We start from the raw sequence: 16,564 nt of genomic DNA, 5'->3' as shown, positions 1-16,564 counted from the left end.
AAAAATGTAATGAACACCGCATAGGCTCCACAATTCCACTTCAACATCATGAGCCTTTGAATTTTTAACAATTTAAAAAGAAAAATTGAAAACAAAAAATCATGATCATTCTTTCTTATAATAATAATAATTATTATTTTTTAATTATAAATTTAACCTCTGAATTTTTAGACTTTTTTAGTGTCTAATAAAATTGAGTTCTTTCTTGTTATTATTATTTTTTTAATTTGTATATAGGAATTAGTGTATTTTAATATTTTATTGGCTGAAAATTATTATTACTTATAATTGATTTAATATCAATAATTTAAACGAGACTAGTTTTAAAATTTATTATAATTATATGAAATAAAGTTAGAACATTTGAAAATAACAAAATATTACTTCAGAAATATTGAATGAAACCTCTGTTTAAAATTGGAAACAAAGTATGAAGTTACTTAAATAATAATCCTAATGCTAAATTAATAATATAATACCTTTAAACTTTGCATCTAAAAAAATATATTTAACAAAAATTCATTAATATCCTTCGATAAATAAATAAAAAAAATATTATTTTCCTCGCTACTTGATTTAAAAAATACTTATAAAATTTTAAAATAAAAAAATGGAAAAAGTTTATATTGTCAATATATGAATAAAATGTCTATCTATATCTTATAAATTATTTATAATTTTTTTAATGTAAGTATTGAAGATTTATTAGTATTTTTGAAACGTGGTATTGACGATAAAATTATTTTGTATTTTTATAAAAAGTTTAAAATTATTAATAAATTTTTAAAAATATTACGAAACCTTCTTGAAAATTCAAAAATATTTTTAAAATAAAGTATTATCAGAGTATTTTTTAACATTTATTTTTTAAGAACTTTTCTTTAAGATTAAAGGTATTTTTGGAATTTACTTTTAGGGATATTTGTTTAGATAAAGTGCGAAATAAAGGAATATTATTATTAATTTAGTCTAATACTAATAATAAAAGGGTTAGAAAAATGTTATAACAAAAAAAAAAGTGAGGCATTTTGACACAGAGCATCTAAATAAAATTATATCTAAAAATATTTTCGAAACAATCTCGACCGTCAATAATACAATAATAAAGCGACGGTGGAGATCGTTTATTCACCCGAATAAATGGAAAAGGAAAATATCAGTGGAAACCCTAATTGGCACATACGTGTCCGGATAAAACAGATGATATAAATTGCTCTCGTCCTCTTGACTCGTATTCTCCTCCTTCCTCCCGCTTTCCTTCCGTTTCCACCGAAATCCCACTGTACAACACACAAGAAAAAGCTCGGAAGCTGTAGAAGTGCGGAATCTTCAGCCATGTCGGACGAGGAGCACCACTTTGAATCCAAGGCCGACGCCGGAGCCTCCAAAACCTACCCTCAACAGGCTGGAACCATCCGGAAGAACGGCTACATCGTCATCAAGAACCGTCCATGCAAGGTGATTTGTTGTTTTTGTATAATGATTTGTTGTGTTTGTTGCGATGATTTGGTCTTCTCGTTGTTTCGATCGTCCGGTGTAATCTTTTGTGGTGTTTAGGGTTGGGTTTGGGTCGGGCGCTTTAGATCTTTGGTTGATTTCAAAATTTTATTTCGCTTGATAATTGATTGTTATAGATTCTGTGCGATTTATCGTATATGCCATAGCGTAGATGGTGAGAATTGTCCCAAGTGTTGGATTTGGGAAAATGGATAAATCTGAAATTACCATTATTGATCATATGGATCAATATTTGTTGACAAATCCGAGGGTTGTAATTATGATTTCACAGAGTTTCTTGATGGTTTAGTTTTGTTCGTTCAACGAATAACAGTGATTTTTCTCCTCATAACTCTGAGAGCACGCTGGTGTTTACACTGCAGTTGTTATTGAATCCCGGAGATTAATTTCCTTAGTGTCATATTTCCCATATTTGATGTTTCCTTGTCCTGAAGCGTGAGGGTGCGTTTGTGTTTATTGAGACTGTTATTGCTACCTGATAATAATTAGTGAAAAAGTCTATCCGAAGCTCCTAGAAGGCTAATTGAATAGTGCTTCCAAATTATACTTTTAGGCATTAAAGTAGAATTGCCTCTAGCCTTCCTTATTTGTTAGGCTACTTTCTAGGCTACATCTGTGTGTTCAAATCTCAATATTTTGGTTTTTTTCCCTCTGGTTCGTTTGGTAATGCAGGTGGTTGAGGTTTCAACTTCGAAGACTGGCAAGCACGGGCATGCTAAGTGTCACTTCGTCGGAATTGACATCTTCACTGCCAAGAAGCTCGAAGATATCGTTCCATCATCCCACAATTGTGATGTAAGGAGTGTATTATATAGCTTGCATTCATTTACCCGGTTTATATCCGTTCCACTAATGGTTCTTATTTCATGCTTTGTAGGTGCCTCATGTTAATCGTACCGATTATCAGCTGATTGATATCTCTGAGGATGGATTTGTGAGTAATTTGGTTACATGAGATTGTTTGATTTAAATATGTCTTCCCGACTTCAAGAAACTTAGTTATTTCTGATGTTAAATATATTTGTCTATATGTATATAGTTCAATGTGTTTTTATAATTAATTATAGAGGTGAATCTCCTTGGCTTGGTGTCTCTACTTCAATTCATAGATAAGCAACCGTAGATAGAAGCAATGAATCATTCATACATGCTGCAGCTTGTCGTGTAAAGCCTTTTATCTCGATTCATGTTGTTTTCTTTTCTGCAGGTGAGCCTTTTGACTGACAATGGTAACACCAAGGATGATTTGAGGCTCCCAACTGATGATAACCTGCTCTCTCAGGTAAAGTCACATATGAAACCTTACTATGGCTAGACGGATTCGAAGTTATTCGAGTAGATCTCATACCCTAATTTTGTATTATCATCTAGCTCATTTCCATATTCTGTTAGAAGGTACCTGATTCCTTCTGTTCCCCGTGTTTCCCGGTATAATATATTCTGTGTCCTTGGGATATTTTTAAGATATGGTCATGTGGGTTTATTCTTAATATTATTCCATTTTGGTGTTGATGTCTATTTAATACGTACGAACTGGATCCGTTGTTTGTATCCACAGATTAAGGATGGATTTGCTGAAGGAAAGGACCTTGTCGTGTCGGTGATGTCTGCCATGGGAGAGGAACAAATTTGTGCCCTGAAGGATATCGGCCCGAAGAACTAGCTTTGCTTCAAACAAAGTGAAGTTGTGGTCATCAACTGCTTTAGTAGCTGAATCATCCCTCGATTGATGAATCTTTGAACGATGATAAAATTAATGACTTTGTATCTGTTAACGCCTCAATCTTCCCCTTCTTCTGGCCAAGGTTGTAAGGTTGGTTCGTGCATCATTACTGTGTTTTATGTTGTGTTATTTTATGATATTGGGTGTAATGTTATTGGGTTTTTGGTTGCTTATTTTGATAATCCAAGTCAAATAATTTTTGCGAATGCACTAAGCTCTATAATCAGTCGGTAGTCACAAGTATACTTCCAAAACTGTAGGAGTGTTCATGGGTTTGTGCCGGGTCGGGTCGGGTCCGGACATTTCTTTTTAAGATTGTTAACCAAGGATGATTTGAGTTCTCTGGATCATTCTTTTCAATTTTATTTTGTTTTTCATAAACCTTAGTAAATTATCTATTTATTTATTTTTAAATATTTATTTTGTTTTAAAAAATGCAAAATGTCATTTAAAATTCTTTTTATTTATTTTTAAATATAAAACTAAAATTTGTAAATTTTGATAAGTTATTCTTCAAATGGTTAAAAATGTATTTTTAAATAGTTAGTTAAGAATAAATAAATAAATAATTGGGTTGATGAAGGAAAATGCGGTATTTATTAATCTTTTTAGTGATTTCTTTGGGTTGAAAATCTGTTTATAGTTTTAAAATTAGCCTTTTGACCTTCAATAATTTCGGCTGTCGTTTTTGTTGTAGAAAAAAATATTTTCAAACTATAAATAAAAAGAAAAGAAAATATATTTTTTTAATGGTTGAATTCATACCATTCTTTATTTGGTATCACAGAGTGTTTAGATAATGCGGTGACACGTGAAGCCCACTGAGTTGCGGATATTTCAAAGCTTTCCCCATTAAACCTAACTTCTTTATTCAATTCACAAATTAATTATCTAATTATGATTAAAGACATCTAATTATTTCCATAATTTCAAATTTTAACATAAAAGCTACGTACTTATTATTATTTTTTAAATTACAATATTAATTATTACCCTTTTAATCCATAACACAATATTTGAGAATTTTTGTTAAAATTTTAGAAATTTATTAGATAATTTCTAAATTAAAAATTATTAACTCAAGCTCTAAATTACTAAAAGCTAATTTAATATAACTATATTTAATTTTTAATTAAAAATTTGTTTTTTTTAATAAATAAAAAAAATGTAATTATAGTTTATCTTTTTATTCAATCTACCACCCGGCACCCGCCACCAAAACAGGCCAAGGCATTAAAGAACAAATAATAAGTAAAAGAAAAAGAAAATTCGTCCCCACTCAACCGTACATTTCTAAATTGGAATTCCGCGTGGGGCCTCGTCACTCGTCGCTCCAAAAAAATTCCTCATCCAAACACTCCACCCAATCACTCCGCGCCAAATCACCCCTTCGCCGGCGACGGCGGCCGGATCCGTCCACCGCCGCCATCTACTTCTCTTCTTCCTTAACTTTAAAGCCATTTCCTCTTTCGCTTCACCAATAATTCACCGTCTCAGAGCTTTTCACGTGTATTTCACTTAGGCTTCACCGCACTTTCAGCCCTTCTCCACCGCAGCCACAAGTTTCCGAGCGCTGACATTTTTCGTAATCCTCTCGTATTTCAAAGCTCTGACTTCAACAACAAATTATTGTCATAGCTGAGTTGAATCGTGCAGAGGTCAGCCCTTTTATTTTGATCGATTTTAATTTTCATGCCGTCCTTTTCTCCTTTTTTCTATGTGATTGGTGAACGCTCATCATTATGTGGCGTAGACTTTCCTTGTTTAGTTGTTGATTTTTCAATGATAATGTGAAATTTCAACTGCTTTTTTTTTGTTAGTATTTATAGTAATCGTTCACTTATTTGTATTTATAACCTTGCATTTTCGTTCTTTGATTGTTGAGGCTGACAATTTTGTCTTCACCATGCTGTTTCTTGGTCTGTTTGTTCTGATATTGGCTAAAGAAGCCATGGCGGATGTTAATTGTAACCCCGATTTGGCTTCGAATAAACTATCACTTGATGAAATTAGAGATTCTTTGATCAGACAAGAGGATACTATTGTTTTCTGTCTCATTGAGAGAGCCAAGTTTCCTCTTAATCCAAAGCTGTACCATCGTAATCATGGATTTACTGGTTCTTTGGTTGAATTCATTGTGAGAGAAACCGAGGCCATTCAAGCTAAGGTAAATTAATGCTTGTTCCTTTGAGTTGCATACTTGCTTTAGCCTATGTTCATCTCTTTGCTTTGAAGCCTTTAACATACCTTTGAAAATGTTTAGATCCTTTGGCCGTTGGCTATTTGGATTTGGCTGACTTGGTTGGAAGTAGAAGTGCTGCATAAAGGCCTTGTGAGCCTCATTGGAACACTATTGTGAAAGTGAATTGAAATTTTGGCGTCTCAATTGGCGAAATTTGAGAAGATAAAGAACTTTGTCTATTTCTATCTTCATGCTATGTTCTGTTTCTTGTATTTGTTAGATCGGAGGGTAGGCTATGTGAGATCACACGTCGGTTGGGGAGGAGAACGAAATATTCCTTGTAAGGGTGTGGAAACCTCTCCCTAGCATATGCGTTTTAAAATCGTTAGGCTGACTACGATACGTAACGGGCTAAAGCAAACAATATTTGCTAATGTTGGGCTTGAGCTGTTACAAATGGTATCAGAGCTAGACACTAGGCGATGTGTCAGCGAGGACGCTGGCCTCCAAGGGAGTGGATTGTGAGATCCACATCCGATGGAGTGGGGAACGAAACATTCCTTATAAGCGTGTGGAAACCTCTCCCTAATAGACGCGTTTTAAAATCGCGAGGCTGATGATATTACGTAACGGGCCAAATCCGACAATATTTGCTAACGGTGAGCTTTAGCTGTTACAAATGGTATACATCAGATGATGTGCCAACAAAGACGCTGGCCCCTAAGGAGGGTGGATTGTGAGATCCCACATCGGTTGGAGAGGGGAACGATACATTCCTTATAAGGGTGTAGAAACCTCTCCCTAATACACACGTTTTAAAACCGTGAGGCTGATGATATTACGTAACGGGCTAAATCCGACAATATTTGTTAACGGTGAGCTTTAGCTGTTACAAATGGTATCAGAGTCAGACACCAGGTGATGTGCCAACGAAAACGCTGGCCCCCAAGGAGGATGGATTGTGAGATCCCACCTCGGTTGAAGAGGGGAATGAAAAATTTCTTATAAGGGTGTAGAAACCTCTCCCTAACACACGCGTTTTAAAATCGTGAGGCTGACGGCATACGCAACTAGCCAAAGGCCAAAGTGGACAGATATGGATATAATTTCACAAGAAAGAGCAGTTCTAGTCTGGGGTGTTTTTCTTTTTGGTTCTTTTGTTACTTCTTGATCATCTGGTTCAGTTTGAAATTTCTTTCTTCTATCTGTTTCGATTTTGATGAACAGGCCGGTAGATATGAGAATCCTGAAGAAAATGCATTCTTCCCAGAACATTTGCCTCGTCCTTTGGTGCACCCTCGCAAGTATCCAAAGGTGAGAGATCGTTTAACAAGTTCTTAAGCTTTTGAACTATGCCTCTTCTGTTTGTGACCTGAATACATTCATGTTTCCAGGTTTTGCATCCTTCAGGTGCTTCAATTAATATGAACAAACCCATATGGGATTTCTATTTCAATAAATTCTTACCATTGTTGGTTGCCGATGGCGACGATGGAAATTATGCAGCCACTGCTGCTAGTGATCTTGCATGTTTGCAGGTAAAAACACTTTGTAAACTAGCTATCACTTTAAGTTCATAAACCGTGTCGGATTTATTTCTTACACGTGCCACGATTCAACTGAATCTCAGGCGCTTTCAAGGAGGATTCACTGTGGAAAATACGTAGCTGAGGTGAAGTTTAGGGACGCCCCCCACGAATATGAGCCTCCTATTCGCTCTCAGGTATGGTAAATTTAGTCGGGTCATTTACTTTAGTTCTTGGTGAAATAAAATAGAAAAAGAAGTAAATTCCTTTCGAGTTTCGCCTCATCCTTCTCTGCACCCGTCTTAGGCGAGGTCTATCATGCAGCTCATTCTTAGACTACCTTGAGAATGAATGAACATGACCTTTCGTATTCTAGGATTGTTTCGTTTGAATAGTTATTGACGTTATTAAGAGGAAGGGGTTTGGTAAAAACCAATTTAATTTACTGTTCTTTCAGGAAAGAGATAGTTTGATGAAGTTATTAACATTCGAGGCTGTGGAAGAGATGGTGAAGAAGAGAGTAGAGAAGAAGGCTAGGGTGTTTGGGCAAGAAGTCACCCTCAACAACACAGTTGATGGGGGAAAGTATAAGATTGATCCATTGCTCGCAGCTCGCCTTTACGACGAATGGGTAATGCCGCTCACGAAGGAAGTCGAAGTCGAATACCTTCTACGTCGTCTTGAATGATTCTATCCGATGACCATAAATAAATAACACGATCAACTAAGATTTTCTGAAGATTTATGACCGTAATCTTATCATTTATATTATTTATTCTGAAGAACTCTATGATCACTAGTTGAGCTATGTTTAGAATACAACCAACCGAGATTTTTTAAAGAGTTATGACTGTAATCTTATCATCTGTATACTTTATTCTCTGAAAAACTTTAATTACTAGTTGAGCTATGTTTCGATTGTCAAATTATTTTAAGATTGTCCATGCCTTTGATTTATATTTTTTTATTATCTATTGTCTTATGCACGAATTAGTCAAAACCGAATCACTTATAGTTATATTTATGTTGATTGTAAAAGCCAAGTCTACCGTTAGCAGATATTGTTTATTTATTTTGGTTCGTATGTATTGTTGACAGACTCACAGTTTTAAAACCTGTTTGCTAGGGAGAGGTTTCAAGTTTATAAGAAATTCTCTCTCCAAGCCAGGTGGGATCTCACCGTTCACTCCGTATGGAGGCTCCAACATACTTGCTAGCACACCACCCCGTGTATGGCTCTGGTACCATTTTGTAAAATTCAAGCCTACAGCTAGCAGATATTGTCCGTTACATATTACCATTAACCTTACGATTTTAAAACGTGTTTATTAAGGAGAGATTTCCGTACCCTTATAAGGAATCTTCTCTCGAATCGATGTGGGATCTCACATTGAGCAGTGAATTAAGAAAATTTAACTACTATTACGTATCGATGCACAAGTCCAATCTTGCTCTACCCATCCCTGTTTGGTATATAGTTATCCTTAAATTTTTTTAATTTACTTTGTCCAAAATCACCCCTAACATTAATTATATATTAAAAGAAAATATTGTTAGATAAATAATTAATATTGATGTGAAATTCTTTAATTTATTTAATCATATAGTTGGAGTAATAAAAATATTATAATCTTAATAAATACTCGCAAATTTAAACCCCTAAATTCACATAATGCGCGCGCAAAAAAGAAAAATAAATAAATGGGAGCCCTAAAATTTTATTTTATTTTTAGGTCCTCCATATTTGTCGTAATTACGAAAAATCCCGGTTCCCAACCAAACTCAGGCTTGGTGAAAATTTACAGTTAGGACCCTCTTCGTTCTTTACATTTACCATTCGTACTTCCAGTCTCCCAGCTTCATTTCCCTCGCAGTGTTCTCGAAAGGATGCATGAGTCTTTTTCGTATCCCCTCGCCGTACTGTCATAATTCAAAGGTCTCTCTCTCTCTCTTTCACTCTCTCTTTCATTGCTCAGCTTTCTTCGTGAATGCCAAATTTTCAGGACGATTGTCGCTAATTTAGTCCGTTTCTCTCGCAGTTTCTTGCTTCGGCAGCATAGAGAGATCGTCTTCTCTCGGAAACTGGCGTTTGACTTGAGCGAGGACCGACGGCATTGCGTGGATGCTCCATTTTGATCTTGCTTGGAACGTATAAAGCTTGTGGAGTCGTCGGAGGAAGTGGCTTAGGGTTTAATCTCGAAGGTACTTGAATCTCTAACCTGCGTGATCGCGTGGTGGTCAGTTTGATTAGTTACGAGAGTATCGGCTTTTTGCTGTTTTCGTTTAGGTATGGTGAAGTGTTGAGTGTGTGTTTTGAGCATCGTAGTGTGAGGATTTTTTTTTAAAATTTTTTTGATTGTTTTCATTTGCGGAGTTCAGTGAGTGTAGCGTGTATGTGGACCGGTAGTGGTTAGCAGTTTTGCTTTTACTTTGGGTTTTACCTTGTGAGAAATGAAGAATGATCATTCTATGGATTTGGAAATGGAGCGGAAAGAATAGGCTAGTTAAAATCCCCGAATCTTCTTGTGCTATTACTTTATTCAGAGCAGGAGTTGCTGAGGATGCTTCTCCAAATCATATGCGTACTTCTTGATGCTTAATTCACAGGGCCGTACATATGTAAAAGATGTCGATTAACCTTTCTCCACGAACAACATTGTAAATTCGCTGATTGTTTGATACACGTTTCTCTTCAGTCTGCCTGTTTTATCTAGAAAATTCATCAGGTTCTGTGTTATTATTTGTTTGAGAGATTTTAGTGTATCTCTGCTTCTTAAGTTTGTCGGTATTTTTTATAGATCTTGAACTTAATGGGGACATCAGGCGCAAAGGACGATATAGAGATGAATAGTGAGCCGGAAGACTTATCACCTGGAACTGATATGGATACAGACGATGATGATTATTCTGAGCCAGTCAACATTCATGATCTAGGGGAAACATTTTTAAAGGATTTCTGTAAGAAGTCATCAATGGCATTTTTTAATGAGTACGGCCTTATCAGTCACCAACTCAACTCGTACAATGACTTCATAAAAAGTGGCATTCAGAAGTCCTTTGATTACTTTGGTGAGATCGTAGTTCAGCCAGGATATGACCCCTCAAAGAAAGGAGATGGAGAATGGAGATATGCTTCAGTGAAGTTTGGCAAGGTAACTCTTGATAAGCCAAAGTTCTGGGGTGGAGCAGCAAGTGGAAAAGAGTATAACATGCTTCCTAGGCACGCTCGACTACAGAACATGACTTATTCCTCAAGGATGAAAATGAACATTAATGTAGAGGTGATTGAAATTTCTGTTTAGTTTTTACTGTTTTCTTGCCTTTTTCTTACCTTTCGTGACTAATAAATTGCTAAGATTCTTTTATGACCTGTGGACCCTCAGTTTGTTGAATAAATGCCTAATGAGGTGTTGGATACCTGCAATGTAATAGGTGTATACTCAAAGGTTAGTCAGAAGTGATAAATTCAAAACTGGACAAGATCAATATGTCGACAAGGATCTCTTAAGTCAAGATAACAGGGATATATTTATAGGCAGGCTGCCTGTGATGGTGAATTCTGACCTTTGCTGGATGAAGGATGATCAGAAACGTGACTGCGAATTTGATCATGGAGGTTATTTTTTAATCAAAGGTGCAGAAAAAGTGAGTGCATTTCCTTCCATTTGTGTCCTTTGTAGTTATATAATCTCTAAATAAAATGCACTGTTTTCTTAAATTTTGCTGTCACAAAATAATCATTTCAAAACTTCTAATTGATTGTTTGTTTGAAGAGATTATTATTACTTGACAAGTTGACGTAATTATGACTCCAGGACTTCTCATAATCTAATCTTACTTACGCCACACTGGCTTGCATATTTTGAAAAACAGAATATGGTATGTCTAAAAAATTAGTTGAACTGGAAGTGGGAGCTATTAGACTTAATTATTTTATCAATGTTCAGGCATGTGATCTGCCTCCTGATGGATCAAATTTAGTCAAGAAACTTTAGTTCTATATAATTTTAATTCAGTACTAACTATTTTATAAAAATGATTAATTATACCATGTAACTTTTGTTTGGATATTATTCCTATTTTGCATGTATTAATATTCGGTGGTTAACTTTTTTTTTTCTTTCTTTTCTAACCACTTAAATATTGTTTTCACGCTCATTTCAGATATTTATTGCTCAAGAGCAAATTTGTTTGAGAAGACTCTGGATTTCTAATAATCAAGGTTGGACTGTGGCATATAGATCAGAAGTTAAGAGAAATAGACTAATTATTAGACTAGTTGAAAATTCCAAGTCTGAAGAACTAAAAAGCAAGGAGAAAGTCCTCAATGTATATTTCTTGTCTACAGAAATTCCTGTGTGGATTTTATTCTTTGCACTTGGTGTTTCTTCGGACAGAGAAATAGTAGATTTAATCGACTTTGGCAGAGAGGATCCAACTGTTTTGAATATTCTCTTTGCCTCTGTTCGTGTAGTCGATAATGATGATAAGTGGAAAGACTTTCGAAGGGGTAAAAGAGCTCTGAATTTTTTGGAGAATGAGGTTAAAAAGACGAGCTTCCCACCTGCTGAAAAAATTGAAGATTGCTTGAACCTTTATCTTTTTGCCAGCTTGAAAGGCTTAAAGCAGAAGTGTCGTTTCCTTGGTTATATGGTTAAATGTCTCCTGCAAGCCTATACTGGCCGTAGGAAATGTGATAATAGGGATGATTTCCGCAATAAGAGGTTTGAGTTGGCTGGAGAATTGCTTGAAAGAGAGATTAAAGTACATATTGCACATGCACGTAGGCGTATGGAAAAGGCTTTGCAAAGGGACCTCTATGGAGATCGTGATGTGCGTCCAATTGAACACTATTTTGATGCTTCCATAATCACTAATGGTCTATCCCGAGCATTCTCTACTGGAGCATGGGCACATTCATTCAAGAGGATGGAAAGAATTTCAGGTGTGGTAGCAACGCTTGGTCGTGCTAATCCCCTGCAGACAATGGCTGAATTGAGGAGAACACGTCAACAGGTTGCATACACTGGGAAAGTTGGTGATGCTAGATACCCGTGAGTTATCTGAACTTCTTTTAAGTTTGCATTTTTGCATTATTGGCTATCATGATGGTACATAGATGCATGATTATATATTTTTTTCTTTGAGCTCTGATTCCAAGGACGCTTGTACCGTGTCTGTAATACTCATTTTATAGGTTGTTCTAAGTGCTACCAAACTGCAATTTTTTAATCTTCATGGGGTTTCACTCACTATGCCTTGTCAGTAATTCTCATTGTATAGGTTTAAACTTCATGGGATTTCTCTCTCCTTGCCTTGTCTCTAACTATCAGTTTATAGGTGGCACTTGCAACAAATTTTCAAACCTCTTGGGGTTCCTTTCTGTCTGCCTCTCTCATCTATAAGAAACAACGGGTCCTTCCTCTTACAAAGTGTGCAAATGTGAATGAGCTTACGAGATTGTAATTAATGCTTTTTTTTCTTTTTTTGTGGACAGGCATCCTTCTCACTGGGGAAGGGTTTGCTTTCTCTCCACCCCGGATGGTGAAAATTGTGGGCTTATTAAAAATTTGTCCATCACAGGACTTGTAAGCTTAAACACATTGAAGCCCGTAGTTCCCACCTTGTTTCGTTGTGGGATGGAGAATATGGTGGACGATACATCTACTTCTCTTAGTGGGAAGCACAGAATTTTTCTCAATGGGGAATGGGTTGGAGTTTGTGAAGATTCCCTTTCATTTGTAACGAAAGTGAGACGCAAGAGGCGAAGGAATCTGTTACTGCATCAGGTTATTAACTAAATAATTTTTTGATGGTCTTATTGGAGATATTATTTTTTTTAGGCTTCTTCATGCAGTCGATTGTCATTGTTGTCTGGATTATTTCAGTGGTCTACTAATGCTACATATGCCATGGTCTACTTGACTTGGAAACTTGTCTTGAACGCCTTATATTGGTCAGTTGGTGTTTGCAAGAATTTGACTCCATTAGCCAACAAAAGTTTGTATTCCATTTATAGTTATATGTTATCCTATTAGACTACCATGTATCTCATTGGGCATTTTGTTGCGTGATAGACATCTCTATTGCTCTTCCTCTTATGTTTTTTTCATCAAAGGTGACAGATGACTTTCACGGACTTACAATAGATGTTTTTCTTAAAAAAATTGTTTTCAACATATTCTCTGATCATCTTATGTGAGGTATGATCTATTGATGTCTTTTTAACTTCTTCATGTATTGCAGGTAGAAGTCAAAAGAGATGAACAACTGAAAGAAGTACGTATATTTTCCGATGCTGGAAGGATATTACGTCCTCTCTTAGTTGTAGAGAACTTAAACAGGATTGATAAGTCTAAGGGGGAAAGCTACACTTTTCAATCCCTTTTGGACAAGGGAATAATTGAACTTATTGGAACTGAAGAAGAAGAAGACTGTCGTACAGCTTGGAGTATTAAGCATCTTACGGAAGATCAAGGGACTTCGAAATATACCCATTGTGAACTGGATACGTCATTTTTATTAGGTTTAAGCTGTGGACTTGTCCCTTTTGCAAATCATGACCATGCTAGGAGGGCTCTATTTCAATCCCAGAAACACTCTAATCAAGCTATTGGATTTTCAACAACCAATTCTAATTTTCGTGTAGATACTTTATCTCACCAGTTACACTATCCACAAAGGCCGCTTTTTCGTACTATGACTGCTGATTGCCTTGGGACACCTGGATACCTGTCATCTCACACTGGTATACTACCAAAACCCGAGTTCTATAATGGTCAGAACGCTATTGTGGCAGTCAATGTTCACCTGGGTTACAACCAAGAAGATTCATTAGTAATGAACCGGGCCTCTCTGGAGCGTGGCATGTTTCGGTCTGAGCATACTCGGAGCTACAAGGCTGAAGTTGATAATAAAGAATCTTCCGAAAAGAGGAGGAAATCCGATGATGCAATAAATTTTGGTAAGACTCAAAGTAAAATTGGAAGAGTTGACAGCTTGGACGATGATGGCTTCCCTTACATCGGTGCAAACTTGCAAAGTGGAGACATTGTCATTGGTAGATGTGCAGAATCTGGGGCCGATCACAGTATCAAACTAAAGCACACTGAGAAGGGTATGGTTCAGAAAGTTGTGCTCTCTTCTAATGACGATGGCAAGAATTTTGCTGTTGTAAGCCTGAGACAGGTAATAACATACTCTGCATAGCTAGTATGACTCAATCAAGGATGCTTCCTAGGAGATCATATTAGATGTGGAAATTGTTTTCTTATGTTGTATACTTTCTTTCTATCTTAACTATCCATTATAGTTGCTCGATTCTCAGATGCGTTATCTCATTTGCCAGGTTCGTTCACCATGTCTTGGAGACAAGTTTTCCAGTATGCATGGACAAAAGGGAGTTCTGGGCTTTTTGGAGTCTCAAGAGAATTTCCCCTTCACCATTCAGGGGATCGTTCCAGATATCGTTATTAACCCGCATGCTTTTCCTTCACGACAGACTCCTGGTCAATTATTGGAAGCTGCTCTAGGGAAAGGGATTGCTTCTGGCGGTTCGCTTAAATATGCGACTCCTTTTTCCACTCCTTCTGTTGATGCCATTACAGACCAGCTTCACAGGTAACTGTTTTGATAATTCGAATCACATAGCTAATTTTTGGCTGGAAAGTAGAATACAGTAAAATCCATATATCATAAATACGGGATAGATGTTTATTTCTAAATTGGTAGATTTCATGGCTATCTCCAAAGTTTATTTGTTACATGCACTTATCTCAATTTATTAATAGGTTTAAATCATTTTTTCCCCCTTGGACGTCCATGTTCGATTGACGGTGCATCTGACCTTAAAACAGATGACTCAAATGACTTCTTACAATTTGAAGAACTGAAATATAACTTCATAGAAACAGAATAAGCGTACAATTTAGAAATCAGAGTAATTTTTTATGTTGAATTTGTGAGCAGGGCAGGGTTTTCAAGATGGGGGAGTGAGAGAGTGTACAATGGCCGAACTGGTGAAATGATGCGCTCACTCATATTCATGGGTCCAACATTCTACCAGCGCTTAATTCACATGGCTGAAGACAAGGTTAAATTTCGTAACACTGGACCTGTCCACCCTCTCACACGACAACCGGTTGCGGACAGGAAGCGTTTTGGTGGAATCAAATTTGGGGAGATGGAGCGTGACTGTCTTATAGCTCATGGCGCCTCGGCCAACTTACACGAACGCTTGTTTACCCTCAGTGACTCCTCCCAGATGCACGTTTGTCAGAAATGTAAAAATGTTGCAAATGTGATCCAACGATCGGTGGCAGGTGGTCGTAAGATAAGGGGTCCATACTGTCGTGTTTGCGAGTCGGTGGATGACATTGTGAGAGTTAATGTACCGTATGGAGCCAAGTTGTTGTGCCAGGAGCTCTTCAGCATGGGCATCAATCTCAAGTTTGAAACACAGGTGTGTTGATCATGATATGATCGCCAGAGGGAATAATTGGCTTCCATTTTCTAATATTTTGACCAACTCTGAAGATGTTTTTGAGGGTATTGTGTGCTGAAATGGTGATGACGACGACGACGTGGAGGATTCTTATTTGCTTTTGTTATATGTTATCTTTATATGCTAAAATGAAGCGGCGGTCTCCGAGGGACAACTGTTCAGTGGTAAAAGGTATTTTCCCCTAAAACTGCTTTTTATAATTTCTAGTACTTTTAGTTAGTAATAAAAAAAAAAAAAAAATTTAGGGGTAGTTAATTAGCCAGTTCTTTCAAAGGTGTACTTATTATGTACTTTCAGTTAAATGAAGGGAATTAGTGGCGTAGATGAATTTTAAAACTAGGTGGCGTCCATAGCCTTAGCTCGGGTTGAGTTTAGGATATACTAAAAAATTGTGGTCAATACTAAGAACGGTTTATTAAAGTGATTTTTAGAGTAAATGGATTTGTAAGCGATTTCCAAATGATATAATTATTTTTTTTTTCATGTAAAAAATAATTTAAATAGAACGTCACATAAATGAAAATGATTATTATAGTGCTATGAGTGCTTTACTTGAAAACCTAAATTAGTTTTCCGGTGTTCGCATGATGCGGAGAAAATTTCTTGACTGCTTTATTTTCATTCATAGATATTTTTAAATAAAAAAACCACAATATTAGAAACTTTTGTACTGTTTTGTTACCTTCGACCGGCCAATGTGGGGCCCACTATGCGAACATGTCGAACTACAATTTGGTTAGTTATACATCAAAAATCAAAAGATAATTTCAGTCGGTAGGATAGGGAAGAAAGCTTTTAATGAATAATTTTTATCTTATAATATAATTCATATTGAAAAATAGAAAACATCTTAACAAATATTTTATAAGTAAAACATATAATATAATATTTTATCAAGTAATTTCTAAAAGTTCAATATATTTACCCAAACAAAAGGAAGCCAGAAGTGTAAATATTATAAATACCGGAGAATGGAGACAATTCCTGTTACTAATTAGCTAACCGATATAAATCTTTTCCCACTCCCACCATTTAACCAAAGATTTATTGTTCCATTTAGGTAGGTCATTCCAGGTTAAATGAACATCTCTACATACACTTATAAGGTAAAA

At 36.1% G+C, this 16,564-nt stretch overlaps 3 protein-coding genes across 5 annotated transcripts; all 3 read left to right on the top strand.

Moving 5' to 3' along the window:
* The first annotated feature begins 1,188 nt into the window (after positions 1–1,188).
* Positions 1,189–3,414, top strand: LOC111788312 (eukaryotic translation initiation factor 5A-2). Its single transcript, XM_023668639.1, has 5 exons — positions 1,189–1,458; positions 2,191–2,313; positions 2,396–2,452; positions 2,726–2,800; positions 3,077–3,414. Exons 1-5 carry the CDS (start codon positions 1,336–1,338, stop codon positions 3,179–3,181), a joined length of 483 nt encoding a protein of 160 aa, XP_023524407.1. The 5' UTR covers positions 1,189–1,335; the 3' UTR covers positions 3,182–3,414.
* A 1,096-nt stretch (positions 3,415–4,510) lies between these two features.
* LOC111788262 (chorismate mutase 2) lies at positions 4,511–7,878 on the top strand. Of its 3 annotated transcripts, none has more exons than XM_023668571.1 (6): positions 4,511–4,899; positions 5,191–5,408; positions 6,651–6,737; positions 6,818–6,961; positions 7,054–7,146; positions 7,407–7,878. In XM_023668571.1, exons 2-6 carry the CDS (start codon positions 5,193–5,195, stop codon positions 7,635–7,637), a joined length of 771 nt encoding a protein of 256 aa, XP_023524339.1. In that variant the 5' UTR covers positions 4,511–4,899; positions 5,191–5,192; the 3' UTR covers positions 7,638–7,878. The 3 variants fall into 3 exon arrangements, with proteins under 3 accessions (XP_023524339.1, XP_023524338.1, XP_023524337.1); XM_023668570.1 differs by having other exon boundaries at positions 5,188–5,408; XM_023668569.1 differs by lacking the exon at positions 4,511–4,899 and having other exon boundaries at positions 4,935–5,408.
* Positions 7,879–8,773: 895 nt separating this feature from the next.
* Positions 8,774–15,788, top strand: LOC111788086 (DNA-directed RNA polymerases IV and V subunit 2-like). Its single transcript, XM_023668261.1, has 9 exons — positions 8,774–8,885; positions 8,989–9,151; positions 9,748–10,230; positions 10,382–10,594; positions 11,114–12,003; positions 12,447–12,738; positions 13,196–14,137; positions 14,298–14,569; positions 14,918–15,788. Exons 3-9 carry the CDS (start codon positions 9,760–9,762, stop codon positions 15,417–15,419), a joined length of 3,582 nt encoding a protein of 1,193 aa, XP_023524029.1. The 5' UTR covers positions 8,774–8,885; positions 8,989–9,151; positions 9,748–9,759; the 3' UTR covers positions 15,420–15,788.
* The last annotated feature ends 776 nt before the right edge of the window (positions 15,789–16,564 follow it).

This window comes from Cucurbita pepo, chromosome LG02, assembly GCF_002806865.2.
Source record: "Cucurbita pepo subsp. pepo cultivar mu-cu-16 chromosome LG02, ASM280686v2, whole genome shotgun sequence".
NCBI lineage: Eukaryota > Viridiplantae > Streptophyta > Magnoliopsida > Cucurbitales > Cucurbitaceae > Cucurbita > Cucurbita pepo.
The sequence above is the reverse complement of the archived record's forward strand: the minus strand, read 5'-3'. Positions and strand labels throughout refer to the sequence as shown.